Source organism: Hevea brasiliensis, chromosome 13 (genome assembly GCF_030052815.1).
Source record: "Hevea brasiliensis isolate MT/VB/25A 57/8 chromosome 13, ASM3005281v1, whole genome shotgun sequence".
Taxonomy (NCBI): domain Eukaryota; kingdom Viridiplantae; phylum Streptophyta; class Magnoliopsida; order Malpighiales; family Euphorbiaceae; genus Hevea; species Hevea brasiliensis.
In genome coordinates, this window is record NC_079505.1 from 54530388 (window position 1) to 54550349 (window position 19962).

General features: G+C 32.8%; 1 protein-coding gene across 1 annotated transcript; it reads right to left on the reverse strand.

The window, feature by feature from the left end:
* Window positions 1-10949: 10949 nt before the first annotated feature.
* Window positions 10950-19449, reverse strand: LOC110662263 (adagio protein 1). Its single transcript, XM_021821195.2, has 2 exons — window positions 18904-19449; window positions 10950-13098 (listed from the first exon to the last, which is right to left on the reverse strand). Exons 1-2 carry the CDS (start codon window positions 19137-19139, stop codon window positions 11490-11492), a joined length of 1845 nt encoding a protein of 614 aa, XP_021676887.2. The 5' UTR covers window positions 19140-19449; the 3' UTR covers window positions 10950-11489.
* Between the last annotated feature and the right edge of the window lie 513 nt (window positions 19450-19962).

Genomic DNA, 19962 nt, shown 5'->3' on the forward strand with positions numbered 1-19962 from the left:
AAGGTTTAGAAAAATTTTTCAATCGGTACAGACAATTTTGGTCTGTTAAGCCAAACGGAGGGCATTTTGGTCATTTCGCCTTCAGAGGTGATTTTTGGCCGACTTGTCCAGTTAAGTAAATAATTATTATGATCTAAAATGTGAATAAATATTGTTAAAAATTGAATTGAAAATGAGTAGAAAAGAAAAGAAAAGAAAAATGAAAGAAATTGGGAATTATGACATCACATGATGTCATTAACATGCCCCCACCCAATCACAACTTGACAAACTAATTAAAAGGGATAAAAAACTAATTAAAAAGAGAAAAAATGAAAGACCAATCTGCACTCCCATCTTCATCCTTTGGGCAGCCAAAACGTAGAGAGAGAGAGGAGAGGGTTTCCACCATAGTTCAAGCTTCTAAGCTTCGAAACCTTGCTTATTTTGCACCAAAAACCCTAGATCCCTTCAATAAAAATTACCCCCACACCTTGTAGGAGTGTTTGACAGCAAAGAAATGCCAAGAAAGTGAAGATTAAACTTGAGAGAATTCTGCTCAAAAAAAAAAAAAAAAAAAGGTTAGTGCTAACTCTTACATTTTTCTTTTTATTCCATGTTAAGAAGTTCAAGTGAGTAAGAAATTGTTAAGAAATTGAATAAAACACTTATGTAGGAGTATGTATGAATTGTGGTAGCCAAGAGAGGGTTAGGGTTTTGATGGTTTAATTTCAATTAAGTTTGTATATTAATGTGAATTAATGTATACATATGAATTGGAGTTGAATGGAGTTGAATCTTTTTGAGTTTGTATGAGAATGAGATTTGATCAATTAGGGTTAGTATGAAAATTGGAGATATTATGCTTGAATGGTTAATTGGAGTTCTAATGGTCAATTAATGACCATTTGATGAAGTTTGACCCTAAATTGAAAGTAATTGTGGCCTTGAAATTGAAAGTGGTATGCTGCCCCCATTGTGCCAGAATACTAGACTTGAGTCTAGTGTATTCCTAAGGTCATAACTGGAGCTATGTTACTCCAATTGGTTCAAAGCAAATTGGACATGAAACTAGACACATAATGGCACAACTTTGGTGAAGAAAGCCTGCCTAGAAAACCAAGCCAAGTTGACCTAAAAATTACCCTAATTCGGGTGACCTGCAGTCTGCCTGGGCAAAATGATCAAATAAACAGTGTTTAGTCATTTGGTCATAACTCAGAGTAGAAAGGTCCAATTGACCTGAAATTTTACCAGCAGAAAGATGAGACATAGATCTAAAACTTTCATGAAGAATACAAATCCAAATTCTGACCATAACCTAGTCAAATTGCCAACCAAACTTAGGTCACCAAATCTGACAGAACCAAATTGCCCAGAAAATCTGGGTACAGGTCACTCCGGCCAGTTATGGTAAAATGACCATAACTTGAGCTACAAAACTCCAAATAGAGTGATTCAAAAAGGGAATTAAAGAAGACACAATAAGGAACAACTTTTATGAAGAAATGTTAGCCTAGTTTCCACTCTAAAATTGTCCAATGGAACAGTAAACTTAGGTAATAAAAACTGAAAATTTAGAAATACATCTAGGGGACTTTAAATTGCAATTGGCAATTAATACTAGCAAATGTAAAACTCAAAATGTGGGATCTTGGTGTAATTAGAATTAATATATCCATTAGGTATGAAAAAGTAAACATTTTGATTGACTAGTAAGGTGAATAGTAATCAAAATTATTAGTAAATTGAGATGAAGACCTAAAACCAATTCTAAGCTTAAATGCTTAGAATTGTATGACAAATGTGGACTATGCATCCTAGTCAAAATTGTTAAAAAGAAATTAAGGCCATAAATTTGAAATCCATGAAATGTTCATGGATTACTTGAAACATGAAAAATAAGTCACCTAATTGATGAGAATAGATAGTTAAGGCTTATATGCCCATCACAAATGAAATTCATAAAATATTAGTAACTCAACTTGAAATATAAAATTTGTAATTACATAAGTAGATTCTTGAATGTATAAATGAGAAAGGAGAAATATTTTGAATACAATGGTACATGTGAACCATTGTTTAGAATTATGATCAATATGAATAACATAATGAATGAATAAATGAACCATATTAATGTATGAATGAGACATTAGTTCTCATTATTGTAGAAAGGAGAAGTATTTTGAGTACAATGGTATAAAAGGATAATTGATGTGAATTGTGATCATATAAATGATCAAATGAATGTATGAATTATAATTGAAATTTATCATGAAATAATGAAGTCATAAAACACAATATATTAATATTTAATGATATTATGTGCCCTTGTATTGCCTAGACACGTGTGTCAGATTGGATAGATTGGCATGCCAATAGGGTATTGTTTTAGCAGTACTGCGAAAGGCTTTATGCCTGTATTCATGACTTTGTGCCCATATTCATGGCTTTATGCCCGCATTCATGGCATTATGCCAACATTCATGGCTTTTATGCCTGATTCTGTGTTATCATGGCTTTTTAGCCATACTGATTGCATACGTGGTTGACGTTTTGCGTCCCATGGTATGACGGCCCGAGGCACCGCGGTGTCCAGTGCCAACAACCCGTCATCCAGTTTAGTCAGCCTGTCGTAGGTTAATTGGGCAGTGTAATTTATTGAAATAAATTAAGACTATTAGTAATTAAAAATATTAGAAATCAAATAAATGAGTTAATAAGACTTCAAAAGAATTAGTTAGAATTATGAAATGATCCAAACCACATAAAAATTGTTAAGTAAAATGATAAAAGAGTTGCAAAAATAGGTATAACTTAACTAAATATTTGAAATGTACCTTCTATTGCCATATGAATATAAACTAAGTATTTTTATTAATTTTGTATATTGTACATTATCATTGTGAATTTAGGTATTAAATGCTTCCAAAGCGGAACAAATTAGAACAAAAGATAATTAATATTAGACACATTGTATTAAATTAAATTGATTCTTAAATATTCAAATTATGCTTCGTTCTTTCTTTATTTGTATATTTTATTTTCTTGTTATATTATTGCACCACTAAGCAGCAATGCTTAGCGGGCAGGTACTTTGACTAAGATTTTTGGAGTCTAGATCTGCAGAAGTGTTTGAAGTATTCAAGATTGTCACCTCCTCAGCAATGCATGTAGATAGGAGCCATATAGATCATATTTTGTATTTTGTATAAAATGCTTAGATATTGTATTGTAATGTATATTATGAACAGGTAATTAATAGGAATGCGATGTAAATTAATTAATTAGCTTTTTCATATGTAATTAATTTATATATCATGTAAATTATGAAATTTTGTAATTATTTTGTTAATTATGTAAATTAAGGAAATTTGAAAATTTTGCTTATGTAATTTGAGAATGTTTACATATGAATTGAGTATGAATGGAAATGTATGGAAATGATTATGAAATTGAAATGTATGGATGAGATTTGAAATATGAGAAAATTATGAGAATGATTGATGAGATAATTATAATTAGCATAGATAAGATTTTATTTTAGAAATATTGTTGAATTTCAAACAGGTGAATATTGAAATACGCCAAACGATAATAAAATAGGGGAAACTCCACTGGTTTCTCCGTCGAAAAATAATTGATATTAAATTAAATGAATTCAAAATTATTAAAAAAAAATAAAGTAAAATAAGTTAGGGTGCTCCAGCACCGATTGTAGCACGCCTTGCTCGACTACACTATAGTCGGGTGAGGGGTGTTACATGACCTAACTGTCAAATAAAATCGGAGAAAAGAAAATTTCGGAATCGAGAATTAAATTAAAGAACTAATAGAAAAATAAATAGAAAAAAAAAGAAAAAAAAAAGTAAAAAAAGGTAGTGACATCATCAAGATGACATCACAAATGATGTCAAAATAAAAATTAATTTTGCCTAATAATTGACCAAGTCAAATGGCTAATTTATGAGATAAATAACATTAAAAAAACAAAAAGAATTTCATTTTGCTTCTTTCTTTCTCCTTCTTGCCGATTCATCTCTTTCTCTCATCTCTCTCATTTTCTTCCTCCACCATGAAAGCTTGTGTTAAGCTCTCACAACCCTAAAAACCTCCATTAATTTCACAACTCCCTTAAGAAAAAATTTCCCTTGAGCTTTGATTTGAAGATTGAAAAAAAAAAAAAGATAAGGAAAATTGAAGGATTGGAGAAGTGGAAATTCACAAATTTAGGTAAGTCCATTTTCTCTTTTAAATTAAGTATTATGAATGGATATGAGGTTGAATAAGTGTGAATTGCATGGAAAATATGAAAAATCACGATTGTTCGGAATCATAAAAAAATTCAGCAGTCATGAGATTGAGTGGAGATAATATGTTTTAGTGTAATAAATTATGTACATAAGTTCAATGGAAGTAGTTGTTGTGCTTAAAATGTTTCAATTTCATGAATTGTGCAAATAAAAAAAAATTTAGGGTTCTTGGTGCCATTGAAATTGGGAGAAAAATTTGAGAATTAGCCGAATGATGTTTTGGACCTAATTTGAAGTGAGAAATGGTCATTTGTGACCAAATGAAGTGTGTTAGAAGTGTTTGAATTAAAGCCAAATTCAGAGGGAGTGTGCAGCATGACCAAGTCAACTTTGAGGGACCAAAAATGAAATTTTACAAGTCTAATTGGTATGGGACCAATTGAGAATGAAAATAGACACTAAATGACACAATTTTCATTTAGGAAGCATGCTCAAAAAGTGACCAAAACCTAATAAACAAATTGATCAAAGTTGAAAAATCACAGTCTGCCTCTGTATAAACTAACCAAATGAACAGTATTTGTTCATTTGGTCATAACTTGAGCTAGGCAGGTCAAAATAACCTGAAATTTTACCAATGGTTAGATGGGATATAGACTAAAACTTTTATGAAGAACACCAACCCAAATTATGCCATTAACCCAATCAAATTACTGAGCAAATTTGGATCACTGAATCTGCAGGACTGCAGATTTACCATATGAACAGTAAAGTTTCCATGGCTATAACTCTCTCTAGAAAACTCTAATTTAAGCGATTCTTGAATCGATGGAAACCTAAGACATAGTAGAACATTTCATATGAAGAAAATTAGACCAAATTATGGACTTAACTTGATCAAATTGCTGAACGAAGTTGTATCAATAAATCTACCAAAACTAAAATCTGCAGCATGAACAGTAACCGTAATTTGGACATAACTTGAGCTACAAAACTCCAATTGGAGTGATTCAAAAAGGAAAATAAACTTAAGACAATAGGAAACATTTTCTATGAAGAAAGTTTTGATAAATTCCAACAGAAAGATGACCAATGGAACAGTGCAACTAGGGACACTAAAACTAAAAATTTGGCAATTTTGCCTAAAAGATCTAAGTTTTGAGAAAATGACCAAAACCAACAAGTTTAGTGACCAAAATGTGATATATGGGTGAAGTTGGAATTTCCATACCTATTAAGCCTTAGAAAGTCAACAATTTGACTTGAATAGTGTAGTGAATAGTACCCCGAAACACAAAATTTCAAGAACGTCGAATTTAGCACGTTAGAGCTAGGTAAAAGTGAAGTTAAATTTATTTTTGGATTTATGCTAAGTTATGGTACTGAAACACTGTAAAATTGTGTGTTTCAGTTGAAAAGAATACCGGGAAAGAACCCGAGGAACCGAGTCAAGGCCAAGAGGCGACTCGCTTGAGGTTTGTGCACAACATCACTATGCTTTAAAATTCATTGATAAAGTGAATGAAATATACATTTTACTTTTGCTTTGAATTGTTGAAAGTTTATTATGACCGTATTCATTATGTTTTGATTTAATTGTGAAAGTTATTGTGTATATTTGAAATGACAATGTTTAGCAAATTATTAAGATAAGTTTTGAAACCACAGTGTCATGACCATATATTTGAACACCTCACTAGCACGACTAGTGGGGGTAATTAGTTTCGAATTTTGATTCCTTCTCTGGAGAAGTGTTGAGGTGTGCCAGTAGAAGAGGATGTGAATGGATATCCATATATTTGAGCTAGCTAGCCTTGTGATGTGATTTCTCTTTAGCCTCTGGCTATTGAGATTCTATTTGTTTCGAATGGCATGATCTAACTGTGGGTTTTATGAAATGTGATTTGATACCTCAAAATGAAATTGTTTGGGATTAAAATCTCATAATGCATGATTTGTATTTAATTCTCATGTTCAGTCAAATTCTTGAATAAATGTGATTTAAGTTCTGCATAAAGATTATTTTAGTATGTTGTGCACCACTGAGTCCTAGTACTCAGCGATAGCTTTTATTGCTGTCGCAGATATAGAGACTAGAGGAGCAGCAGACTGAGCTGCTGAGGATTGAGGATTTATCAGCTTGAAGTTATCGGGTATAATTTATACCCTGCCTGTAAATATTTATTTTGATGTATGTATTGCACATAGATGTATGGACATGTAAATCAGTCTTGAGCAGTCTGTACAAAGTTTGTATAAAGTTGTAATAAAATTTAGTTTGAATTTTCATACTGTAGATTTTGGTATGATGTATATATATAGATTGTTGTCTTTAATGAATGGAAATGTTTTATTTTAATTTGAATGAAATTAATAGATATTATTTTACTGATGATTAAACTTTGGAAATTGAGAAATGTTGACTGTTGAATTTTGAGATTTGAGAAATTGTTGAGATTGATTGTGAAATTGAAGTAGTGGTTGAGAAAATTTTTAGAAGTGCTTTTTTTCAGGTATTTGAAGAACTGTTTTTTCAAAATACAGACGGAACTCTGGCAAAATTTTTATAAAATTTGCGGAGAAATAAAATGGACTTTAAAAAAATATTAACTAGTTTTAATGTTAATTAAATGTTCTAATTACCTATTAGAAAATGCTCACTACTTAACAAAAGTAAGAAAATTGTTTTAAAATCCCTTGTAGGGTACTTAATGAGTTATCGGTAGGTGAAGTGCGGTAGTTCATTAGGTATTCTACGAGATCATGTTATGCCTTACAGAGGGGTAAGGTGCGACATTCACATGCTCAAAACCCTAATTACATAGAGTTCAAATCTAATGCATTCAAAGTGCACATTCAATGTTTACATACTTCATTCAACCTCAACAACCAATTAAACACATCAAAATCATTCATTTCAAACCCTAACTAAGGCTGGCCAAAATTCTCTTTTGGTCCCCCAACAATTATTTTCTTTTGATTTTAAGTTAAGATCTAAGTTACTTACACTAAAAACATATGTATTAAACATAAATTTTCAATTTAACTCACTAACCTTAACTTTGAAGTTCAATATTCACTTTCTTCCTTTTCTTTCCTTCTTCTAAAGCTTCCTCAAGTTGATCTAACAGCTTTTATGGATTAGTTTGGGGTCAAAGTAGGTTTAGTGGGAGTTTTAAAGCTTGAACTCAAGCTTTCATGGAGGTTCATCCATGGTGGTGAGAGAGAGAGGTGGGACAACAACTTGGGAAGAAGAAGAAAGGAAATATTTTTTTTTCAATTTTGTGTTGATTTTATGTGTTTTAGTCTTATTTAACTTGGTCAATTATGGTATTATGGTAGGGAAATTAAAATGAGTTTTGACATCATGATGATGTCATCCAATGATGTAATAAACTTTTTCAATTTTCTTTTTCTTTTATATTTATTTTTTCATTAGTTCTTTAATTTAATTCTCAATTCCCAAAGATTCGTTTCTCTGATTTTATTGGACAGTTAGGTCAGGAGTCAGCTCTAGGGGTGAATTAACTAAATCACTCATCGCCGATTCAATCCGGTTTGCAAGTTATTCGGTATTTCTTCCTGATCCCTGAACTAATTATTTGACCTACTTAACAACTCTTTTTCGTGATTTTCTCTTTTTCACTGTGTTCGCAATAGTCCTAACGACTGCGGCATCACATTTTCCAGTTCGAAATTTGAGTTTAGACTGACCTCGCAGTTATTTCCCGAGAAGGTCATCCATCGCTGTGACTCCCATCTCATTTAACTTCTTGTACTTTATTTTTCTTCTTTATACTTAACTATTTGGAAATTACTAATTATTTTCATTCAGGGTTTTCTAGGTGTCTTAAACATAGTTCTAATCTTCTTAATTGTCCGGACCGATACCGGTCATCGAAATAGTAACATTTACTAGGCTATGTAAATAGGGGTATGCAAATAGGGGTGTTACACTAAATGGTGAGCCTCCCATTGCTTGTGGTGTGCCTAATCACCTCTCATGGCCATGTGTGGTTCCATCACTTATCTCACACACTCCCATGTGCCTCATATGCCTCTTACCTGTCATTAACGGGAAAGTCAACGAAATGGTGCAATTAATTCGACCTCTATAGATTAGGGTGCAATTGTTAAAAAAATAAAAGAATATGGTAGAATTATAAAAATTGACAAAGATTAGGATTTTTTACCTATTTTTTCTAATTTTTATTATGATTTTTTTTATAAATATATATTTTTTCTCTGATAACCCACCGAAATTTGTTCAATGCCCTATTAAAATTTTTCCCCTAATTTATAAAAAATTTGATATATGAGACTATCGAAATTTTGATCTCGAATATATAAATATCTTATACTTATTTAATTATTAATGGAAGAAATAACTTCAAAATCTTCAAATGAGATTATTACATTTAATAATTACTTTATAATGATGTAGAAGCAAAAGTTAAAAAAAAAATCATATTTAACATAAATATGTTATTTATAGATTTTAATTGATTGGTAATTACTAATATTTATATTTCACATATAATTAGAAACAATATATAAAATAAATATACACTACAAGAAATTTTAAAAATAGCTAAAAAAATTATCGACCAATAAAATTCATTAATAATTATCGAAGATTTTATTTATTGACCCTTTACCAATGAAAAATGAAGCAAAAAAAAAAAAGAATTTAAACCATTTTATACTAATAAAATTATTGACTAATTACTGACAAAATCTTTACCGACAATATAATTTTATAGGTAAAGGTAGCATCAAATATTAATGATAAAATTAGCGATTAAATAAAAATAGATACCAACGAAAATATTCATTAGTAATTACCGTCTAACTCGTATTTAGTTGGATAATATTAAAAAAATTTAAAAAGCTTTAAAAATTTTACTTACAAAAAGTTTTTGTTGGTAATTATCAACAAACTCATATTTGGTCAATAATGTTAAGAAGAAAATAAGAAATAAAATTTTAAAATAAATTATTTATGTGTGTCTCATGGCCGGCCATGCACCCAAGGGACTTCCATGGCTAGCCATGCACCTCATGGCCTCCAAAACCTTCCAAATGCATCTCACAAAAAGCCATGCGCCCTAGATGAATCCTATGGTTGCTTGTGCACCTTTTAGACTTCTTTCCATGGTTGAATGTGAGCTTCTCATGGCTGGGTGTGAGATATTCTGTTCCTTTTGTAAACAAAGATGTTTTTTACTCTAACTCATGGCTGAAGGTAAGAATCTCATGGCTAGCGTGAGATGTTTTATCCTTTTTAGCAAATAAAGATATTTTGGCTCTTTATTACTATTTGTTGGAGAAATTATTAGCATCAAACACCACCAACTCCATACATGTACATTTGCACTAATATGAGCCATTTAAACTCTTTAAGCATGCCAAACTTGTTAATTCCAACCTTGCACACATGAACTAAAATGACACATTTAAGCTCCTTGAGTATGCTAAGTTTGTCAATCTCAAATGAACCCTTAAAGAAATTCCTTGAAACTTGGTGCTCTAATGATCACATTAAAAAGAGAGTGAGGAAAGGACAAAAACCAATAAAGGAAGAACTAAGGTTCCGTTTGGAATCACATAATGCAATTTAATATAATCAATTATTTAATGAAATAAATAATGCAATGTAATATAATGTAATTGTCATTACATTTTTATATTTGGTTGTAAACTAAAAATGCTTATAATGTAATGATAATTTTTATTTAATATTTAATTTTTTATAGTATTAATAATAAGTGATAATGGCTGCAGTGATTAATAGTCAAGTGGCAGTGGTAGTGGCAATGGCAGTGATAATGACAGTGATAATGACGATAGTGATAATGGCGGTGGCTAAATGATAGTAGTGAAGTAATAGTGGTGGTAATGATAATAAATGAAATAGATCAAAACAAATAATCATTATTACATTTATTTTTTGTATGCAATCATCATGTTAATGAAAACACTTATTAAAATATAATTGATGACATTATGTTACATTAAAAAAAATTATATATTACCAAATAAAATAAATAAATATATAATATAATCATAATTATATTAGACATGATTGCGTTATATCAAACATAATTGAAAAATTATTTTTGCAATTAACCTCCCGTTAACAATAATTCGTGTTTAATTTGGATGTTTTTACTTTTTTTTTTTTTTGAAGGAATGGAATTTAAAAGGACTAAATTATTTTAATTTAAAAAATTAAAAAAAAATCACCTATAATTTTTTATTATTTGAGAGGGTAAACTATAATTTCACCTTCCCGTTTTTATTTATTAAAAAATAAGGGAAAGGTTTGATGGAAATGCTCAGGTTTGATGGAAATGCTCAGGCACTTGATTTAGACCATAGGATTAGCTCGTCTAATCCTCTATAATGTATAATCTTGCAAAAATTTGTCAAGGTCTTGCTCCTGCTGGTTGGGCCTTTTTGCATCATAAAAGTGAGAAATCAACTTGGCGTGTACAAATTAAATATAAAAATGCCAAACAAATGTTGCTCAAAGATGCAGAAAGGAGAAAGCTGCAGAAAATGTCAATGAAAAATGTGATCAATAACTGGTTCTTATGTGATCCTGGAACTCTGCAGGCTCTTTTATAAGCTTGACCATTCTGTTTAATAAAGTTTATTCGTTCAACCCAAAAGACAAAGGATGCAGAAAGCAGCCAATACCATATGAGAAACACAGAAGGAAAAGGAATCACCTGGAAAGTCCATAAGCAAGATACGCATGCAATTTTGTTTAGTTACATTCCAAGCAGTACTTATTATAAACAAGCACTTCTTTTTTATTTTTTTTTTTCAATTCTTTTGCTCAAATTACAGAACAGAATTAAAGCATAGCAAGGACGTAGCATGAAACTAAACCTACATTATATCAATACCTACCTGTCTATAAAATACTACTACCTAACAAGGAAGAAAGGTCCAATGTGCATGGTGAAGGGGAGGGGAGAGGAAGGTCTCATACACCTCACAAAAAAAGAGTTTAAGTCACCTTATGAAAGTTCATCCGGAGCCAGAACAACCTGTACAAGAAAATGCAACAACGGACAACCACCTAATACAAAAGTCCTGACCAAAGCAACATTTGTCAAGAGTTATTAGTGACTGAAAAGCAGTCTCAACTGAGTTTCCAAGAAATTATCTCACATCCTCATGTTTAAGGCTTCAGATGACTCCTTTGCCACAGCTTCCAATACATTTTTTTTTTCTTTAGTTTGTCAATCAGATAACGGAACTACCCAATGTCAGCTCATGGAGCTCACTTAGCATCCACTCCTCCCCAGTTTGACCGCCAAGGACTATAGCCCTTGTGCCTCCTACAACACAGGTACTATGTCCCCAAGCAAATCTTGGGGGTCTCCCAGGTACATTTAGAATCCTCCAAGTAGGCTTCTCATCTGTTGGATCCAGGAGGTACAGTTGCGAGGCAGAATGAAGACCAGCAACAGAGCCACCAAAGATTAGGATTCTACCCCCTGGAAGACTCACAGCAACATGATCAAGCCTTGGAGGAGGAGCTACGCCTCCAGGGTTTCCAGAACCTGGCATTCCACTCCCAGTAACACACCTCCAACAAGGTTCCTCCTCACTTAAATCCATAGTGAAAACGTCACTAGAACGAAATCGAAGGGGACCACTCTTGGCCAAACCTCCAAACATCAATATTTTCCTTCCACCATAAACTGAAAGAGTATGACCCAGCCGAGAAGGTGGGGTCCATGCTACTGGTATTTCCCTCCAAACAGGTTTTTCCATTGATAGATCAAGCAGAAATGTATCACTAAGAAGTACTCCAGAATCTGCACACCCACCAGAGACTATCAACTTGGTGCCATCAAGAGTGCAGGAACTATGCCATGATCGTGGGAGTGGTGGAGCCAATCCAGAAATCTCACGCCAAGTTGGAGGCTTAGCATCCAAATCCAAAACAAAGACATCATTGAGTAAGCCTTGCCTTCCACAACCTCCAAACACCACCAAATGAGACCCGTTAACACAAGAAAGTGTATGACCCCACCGTCCAGGAGGAGGGGAGCTCACTTGGACATGTTGCCACTCAGGGTTGCTGGAGTTCAAATCCAACACAAAGGTGTCATTCATTGGTTGCATGTTAACACCCTCCCCACCAAAGAGGACAACTCGGTTCCCTACTGCACAAGCACTAAAATTGCACCTTGAGGGTTCAACAGCACCTCCAACAGTTAGCTTTCTCCATGCTGCTGCTTCAAGAGTAGTTAATTCTCTTGCAAGGCGTCCCCACCCAAGTCTCTTTGCACCAGGCACAGTCTCTAAAACACGAGTGGTTTCACTACCCCAAGCATTTTGGCAAACCATTCTCCAAAGGTCCTCATTCTTAGTCAGCGCATAGAGCCGCCTACAGACTGAACCTACAGATGCAATGTCCCTTGGTGTCAAAAGTGAAAGTATTTTGAGAGACAGTACCTCATCACTCAATTGTAGTATCCCACAAACCTCACGACAAACACTGCGGTCCCCTACTGGGATAGGTCGATAAGTCAAAAAACCAGAATGAAACTGATCAGCTGATTTTGCAGACTCCTTTAATGAAGAACCATGCACAGGGCCTAGATCAATATTTGCTTCTGTAAAGAATTGGATTCCAATAACATGAGTTATGGTTTCATCATCTCCATATATAGGAATAAGCCGCAACCTGTTCTTTATAGGAGTTCCATCTTTTCTGAAGTTCAATAATTCACCTTGGAATTCAATACCCTCCTCAAGGCATCTTCTTATTTCGGCAACCACAGTTGATTCCACTAATGAATGCCTTCTTTTGGCAAATGGACCTCTACATTGCAAGAAGCGGCTGTGAAAAAAAAAAAAAAATTAGCATCTAAGCTGTGATGAATATGAATCTTCAAAATCATAAAAGCTAATAAACATTATATGCACATTTGAAAGTGGGGATAGGCAGTGTTGTAGAGAAATAGAGAGAAAAAGTACAAGTACATGAATTACTACAAGCTAATCCACCTGGAACTAGAAAAAGTCATAGAAAATATATACACACTCAGACAAACTTTTAGCCATCAAACAATGTACAATTCTGAAAATGAAAAATGTGGATACGAATATGCTACACTCATATCATGTCACCAACTCTCACAAAATAAAAAATGAAGATGATAACGAGCATAGTCAGAAGTACCAAAAGGAAAAAGAAGAAAAACCTTCATAACTTGAGGAGCTCTGTTAAGCCATCCATGAAAACCCTGAACTCTGTAAATTCCTAGTCCAGTTTGATACTATTTATTACTTAAGTTAGAGCAATCAATTACAAAAAAGTTCAGAAATTTATCAAATAGAATAAACAATAATGACAACAAATTTATAGAGCCCCTTGATGAAAACATCTAATAAAGACACGGAAACAAAACAAAAGGGGGAAGAAAAGTGCAATAATTTTCTCAATTTTCTTTTGATTTGTAAGAGTTTTAGGCTTGCAATATGTTGCATGTTTGAGGCTTCCAAGCATACACTTTATGCAGAAAAAGCTCACGAAAAGAACCAACTCCAAGTCCCTTTTCAAAGATCATGATTGTAGAATTTTTGAACTTAATGCAAATCCTATTTATGCCAATGCTAAAGTATTAGTACGCATAAAATAACTGATATATTGATCCTGCCATTTAATCCTTAAGTGTCAAAATACAGAATTTAGTACTTAATTGTGATATCTTTAAATTTTTATGAAATTCTAAATGGTTTTAAAGACATTATAATATCTGTAACGGCAACTGTATTATGTAACAAATGTGCTATCAGAACTATTGTTTTTGGTAATCTCCCAGTTAAAGCCAGTACGATTTTAGGAGTTCAATAATAATAATAATAATAATAATAATAATAATAATAAGAGGCACATTTGGTTCACTTTGAAAATGGGAATGGAAATGATTCTCGCCTATTCCAAGATTCTTGTAACAATTTCACGTGTTAGATAAACAAATATAATTTGATGGAACTATAAACACGTACAGCCATTAGTCCACACACCATTGCTAATTGCCTATGACAAGCACAACTTACCCTTCTCTTTTTGTCATGAAGTCCATGAATCCATGTAGATACCAATATTTTAGTCTTATTTATTAAAAAAAAATCCATCAGATTTGTGATGTCATTACTAAACAACAGAAAAAACAAGTTATTATTCCAGAAAATGTTTTTCCAATAAAATATTTTCCACAGAGTAACAGAGCCTAAATTTGATGATGTTTTCCCCTAAATTCAAGGTATTCACATAAAAAATATTACTAGAAAATTGGAATTCTTGTGTATCAAACAAGAAAATGGAATCCCACTCCAGAAATTGCATTCCATTTCAAATATTTTTAAATTTAAAATGCTTAAAAGAACTTCATATTACTTCCAACACTGATATTGAAAGCTCCAAGGACAACTGCCTTAAAAATATTGAAGATTTTTCCATTGTCTTATTCACTAGGAAAGCCACAAAGGGAAGGAGGCAGACTCAGAACAATTCTTGCAACACTAAGGTGCAAACTAGGCCCAATAGCTATAATTTCAATTTCTTGACTACAATTGGTACAAAAACAAACGGCAATACACAATTAAACATCACCAAAAGAGAGTTCCGGTATGATGACTTCAACACCAACTAAGTAGAAAGCCAGCCTAGGGCTTGAGACTTAACTGTACGTCTAATCACTGACTGATGTCTTCGCTGACATTCAAAAGCCATGAAGAAAGACACAGAAGGAAGAAGCATTAAAAAACTATAGATGGCTTGCAAGATTGAGAGTCATTATTCATATATATCAATGAAGATTGATATTAGTTTAAATTGGTGCTACACAAGCTTTCTTCAATCTAAGTGTCAGCTCAATAATATCATAAAGGCCAATTTGTTAATACCAGGTCAATTTTGTCCCATGACGATGTTGACATTTAATTTTCTATTATAGATTATTTTTCTCCTTCTTGCGGTATATATATATATATATATATATATATATATATATATATACAGGTTGGTTTAATTGCCACCTTAAATCAAAATAGAAAACCATTGTTGGTTTTCATTATAGCAGTCCAACACTTAAAAAAACTAAGCAGCAGAATGACTCACTTTTCTCCTTTATTTTGATTAGACTAGTTGAGAAACTCCACAAATTCACCACTGAATGCAAGCTCTCCTAGCATAAATGGGCATTTTCCTTGTATAAAGCAATGTTGGTAGATGTAAATAATACACCTTTTATCTCCAATAAAGCCTTAGATGGAAAGGACTGATGGCTCAAAAGGTCTTCATGAATTGAGGAAGTAGAAAAGAAAGTATAGCATCAATCCTTCATTTGGCAAATCATTCTGAGAACTGGCTATAAATAAGGTTCTTTGCTTTGCCACTTCTTATTATCTTAGCCAAAACTAAATTGATTCAAGCCAACATAATAATGTCACAAGATTATTTCCTTATGCCTCCCCTTTAAACTAAATGGCAAGATAAACATATAGAACTTGGCATAGTTTTGAAGAATGCCAGAATAACATGGAAGAAAAGGGCAAATTCCGCCATGCTCTAGCACTGAAGCCTTGCCATCTTCTGATCTACTTCTGAATTAATGTGAGGGAAAATCATGACTCCAAACCAATCATCAATACCAACTTATCATGCTTCACATAAATCATGAGATAGTACTTCATAATAACAGATGGCAAGTAAAGCAAATAAAATTGCAATCTAGAAGTAAAAAAAGGCAGGAAAATCCAAAGAATATCTATGCTATGCATAGGAAAAAAAGTCAACAACCAGGCATACAATTTTTCAGGAACTCCTTGATATAAAATACCAGCTATATTCCTTTTGAACATTCACACTATTCTCTTCTTCAAACTTGGAAGACAAACATAGATATCCTTGGAAGCTCAAGATGCGCAAAGAAGATACACTTTTAGATGATTAAAAAAATTGCTATTAGCAATAACACATTAACGCTAATAGTGCTGCAAATATGTCATTAGCTCTTGCTTAACTCAAAACCACTACTTACAGATAGGCAGGCTGGTTTATTCCCTATTCCAGCTAATCATGGTTGACAAATACAATCAAAAGAACTAGTTTAATGCAAACCTTAATACCTGGAAACGAATTATGAAGTATACACTTCTCCAATCATTTTGTGGGAAAGGCTTACTTCATTATAAATCCATTCATGATGTTATATCATAAACATCATGACCATATAACTGAGAGGCCTAAAATGATGCAGCATCCATGAACAGGAAATAATGCTCCCTTTAAAAACCAGCAATTAAGTCTACAAACTCTACATCAATAAGCAAGGAGCTTCTTAACAAGTGCCTATGCTAGTTGTTTAAGGTATTAGTAAGCTCTTGTGCCATTTTTGTTTCGGTGCATTTGCAATTTGTGATTGTACTTGAATAGGATATACCTTTGGGCTACTTGTATAACATTTGGAGCCTAGTAGATTTAATACAACTTCATGTCTAAGCACTAGGTATCATCTAAACCAAAAACAAGTCTATCTTGTCTACTTCCTAACCCATAATTGAGGGCCTAGCAAAATAAGAACCTCAACCAATTGCATGACTTTCTTGTTTCATTGTCTGTCAACTAGAAGAATTTTGAGCATTTTCCTAATTAAATAAATGTGTATGTAGATTTATTTCTTCTCCAGCTGCTTGCTTTTCTTTATGCTCTTGGTGTGCACTTATTTATGCTCTTGGTACAATCTTCTCATTCTTGCGCTTTTTGAGAACTCCAAATTTGTGCAGCACAGCCTTGTTCACCTATGTTCTAAATGACTAACCCTTCCTCCAAAATCCAGTATCACAACACGAGCCCTGCAAGTCAAAATTCTCCAAAAGTAACTTTACCCAGTTACTTATCGCTGGAACCATTACCAAATCTGCCCCTAACTAGAGTGTTTCATGCTTAATCACATAGCTTTCCTATACCTTCCAGCAGCTCTAAACCCTACTATTCACTAGCATTTATTTCCCTTTACCTTTTCTAGTAACTTTTGTTTCCCAACTGACCTCCACAAGCACACACTTAACATGTCCTGATTAATTTAAATTGTGGCTAATGAACCTCAAGAGTTTGTATGACTTTCATATTTCATTTTCTGTCAATTAAAAGAATTTTGAGCATTTGCTTATTAAATGAATGAATATGTGGATTTATTTCTTCTCCAGCTTTCTTCTCTTCTTTAAGCTCTTGATGCACTCTTCTTATTCGTTCTTTTTGAACACTACAAATTTGTGCAGCCCTTGTTTACCAATGTTCTAAGTCACTAACACTGACCCATCCTCTAAAAGTCCAGTACAACAATAAATGAGCCCTGCAATTCAAAAATCCACCAAAGTAAGTTCAAATACCTTTCCCATGCCCTCTAGCAGCTCTAAACCCAAATATTCCCTAGCATTTATTTTCTTACCTTTTCCAGTAATTTTTGTTTCACAACTAGGCTCACACTTGATGGGTCATGATTAATTTAACTTGCTGTGCACTCAATATTCCACTATGAAACCAACATATAAGATATCCCAAATAGCCTAACAAACATTAAACCTCTTCAAGTTCACTCAATGCTTTTAATAAGCAGCAACAGGCAGACTTCTCAAATATGCATTTCATTTTAGCTCAGTTTGTGTTAGCAAACAAATGGATTTTTCACAAATGTTTGTGTACGTCACAACACAATTGTCAAGGAAATTTGGCCCCTAATAAAATTTCTAAACTCAAGAAAATTAATGACTTAGCTCATTCTGTGATGAACTAATAACAGCACTAAAAAAATGCCCAAAATTGCTAGCTTCCTTTCACTAATTGAAGCAAAAACCTCTTATTTCTTTAAAGATTTCAGAAATTAGAAACCCCAAATGGAAAGGAGGCTTTTGATGGCCTGACACAGTGCCATGCCATAGTTATGGAACAAACTATTAAAGAGCTATCCAAAATTAACCCATTCCTTTCACCTAGTTACCAGAGTTAAGTGATGTAAGGGAGAGTTAGGGCAATTAGATCTCAACAATTAGGATTAGAATAGGGTGATTGTGGTTGGGACAATACAAAGTAATTAGGTTTAAAGAAAACTTGTGAATTAAATTCTGAATTGAAAAGGATGATAGAATACAGAAATTAACTACTGCTGTCCTATTTATACTAACAAATCCTAATCTTAGATGGAAAAGTATTCCTAATTAATAGAGTAAAATACTTTACTAAATAGGAATACTAAATAAAGAAGCAAAACTAAACAGGAATCCTGCATAAAGAAGGAAAACTGAAAAAAAAAAAAAACTGAAATCCTAATTTAATTTGGATGCTCCTGCATCATTAAGCTAAGCAAAACATTAACTCTACACCATTAATTCCTACACTAAACACAAAAACCCTACACTGAAACCCAGTAGCCCCCTTAATATGTTGAAGCAATTATCATTCGTTTCCTAAAGAACCCCAAAACAGAGAAGTGGGTTTTCAACAACACGCTTAAGAACTAGAAAAAAGCAATCATATCACAAAAATGAACCATTTCTCACCCAATTAACAAAACCCTCCAAATGAATAAGCATCTCCAAAAACCCAAAAATTCAAGGGAGAGAAAAAAGAAACCCTAACCAGTTATGCCCAAGCACTTCCTCGGCTCGATAGCCAGTAGCCATCTCAAAAACGGTGTTGACATATATAATTGGATGGTCAGGCTCGAGCGCATCAGTGACAACGAACCCACAGGGCGCAGTTTGGAGCAAATTGTCAACAGGTAAAGGAAGCGGACCATCATCAGCAGCATCATCGTTAAGCGAGAATCCATCGTCCTCGTCCCCGCTGAGATCCGAATTACTATCCCACTCCATTAAGAAAATCGAGGCAAGAGAGGAAAATAATCTAACCCATGAACGAGAGAAGAGAAAAGCTGAGGAAAGCAAGAAAAGGGTTGGAAGTAAATTCCAAGGATCAAAGTGGGTTTCGTAGAGAGAGTGCGAAAGTATTTTGTTGCGTTCAAAGGAAAGGAAATGAAGATGGCAAGACAACGAGTGGCAGGCAATTTTTGCAAAATAAGCTATTTTAGCTATATGCGATGAGAGAGAGAGAGAGAGAGAGAGAGAGACGATGTGTCAGAACGTGCGAGACACCGCCTTGGCCTGGTGGAAGAAAAATCTTCTCAATCCAGAGAAAGAGGGGCATGTGTTGTGTTTGTTAGGAAATGAGCGCGAGCTATTTGGTTTAGCTAAACTTACCGGTTAAATTAAAAATGGGGAGGTAATTGTTTTGGTAAAATTATTTTAAAATAATTTTTAAATAATTTAAATGTTTATTAAAATACATGTAAAAGTAATTTAATTAATTAAATTATAAAATATATATTTAATTAAATAATATAGTTATTAAAATAAAATATTAATAATTTTTAAAAAATTATTAAAATATTTAAAATATGAAAATAAATTATAAATAGGATATCTTTTCTTATAACTCTTTATTTATTTAAAATAAAATTTTTAACTTATAAGTTAAATTAAATATTAATATATTTATAATTTTATTTATAAGTAGATTTGATTGATTTATAAACTAAATCAAATACTGCCTATATGTTTTTATTATTATTTTTTATTTTAAATTACTTTGAGTCTAAATAAATTTAAAAATTATTTAAGTTAAAATTCATATGTAAAT

What these genes read in the sequence shown, in the direction of transcription:
- LOC110662263 (XM_021821195.2), bottom strand. Translation starts at nt 19,139, where the DNA reads ATGGAGTGGGATAGTAATTCGGATCTCAGCGGGGACGAGGACGATGGA. An exon ending in GAAGTGCTTGGGCATAACTG is followed by an intron (nt 13,099 to 18,903) that starts GTTAGGGTTTCT and finishes TTTTTTTCACAG; the next exon opens with CCGCTTCTTGCAATGTAGAG.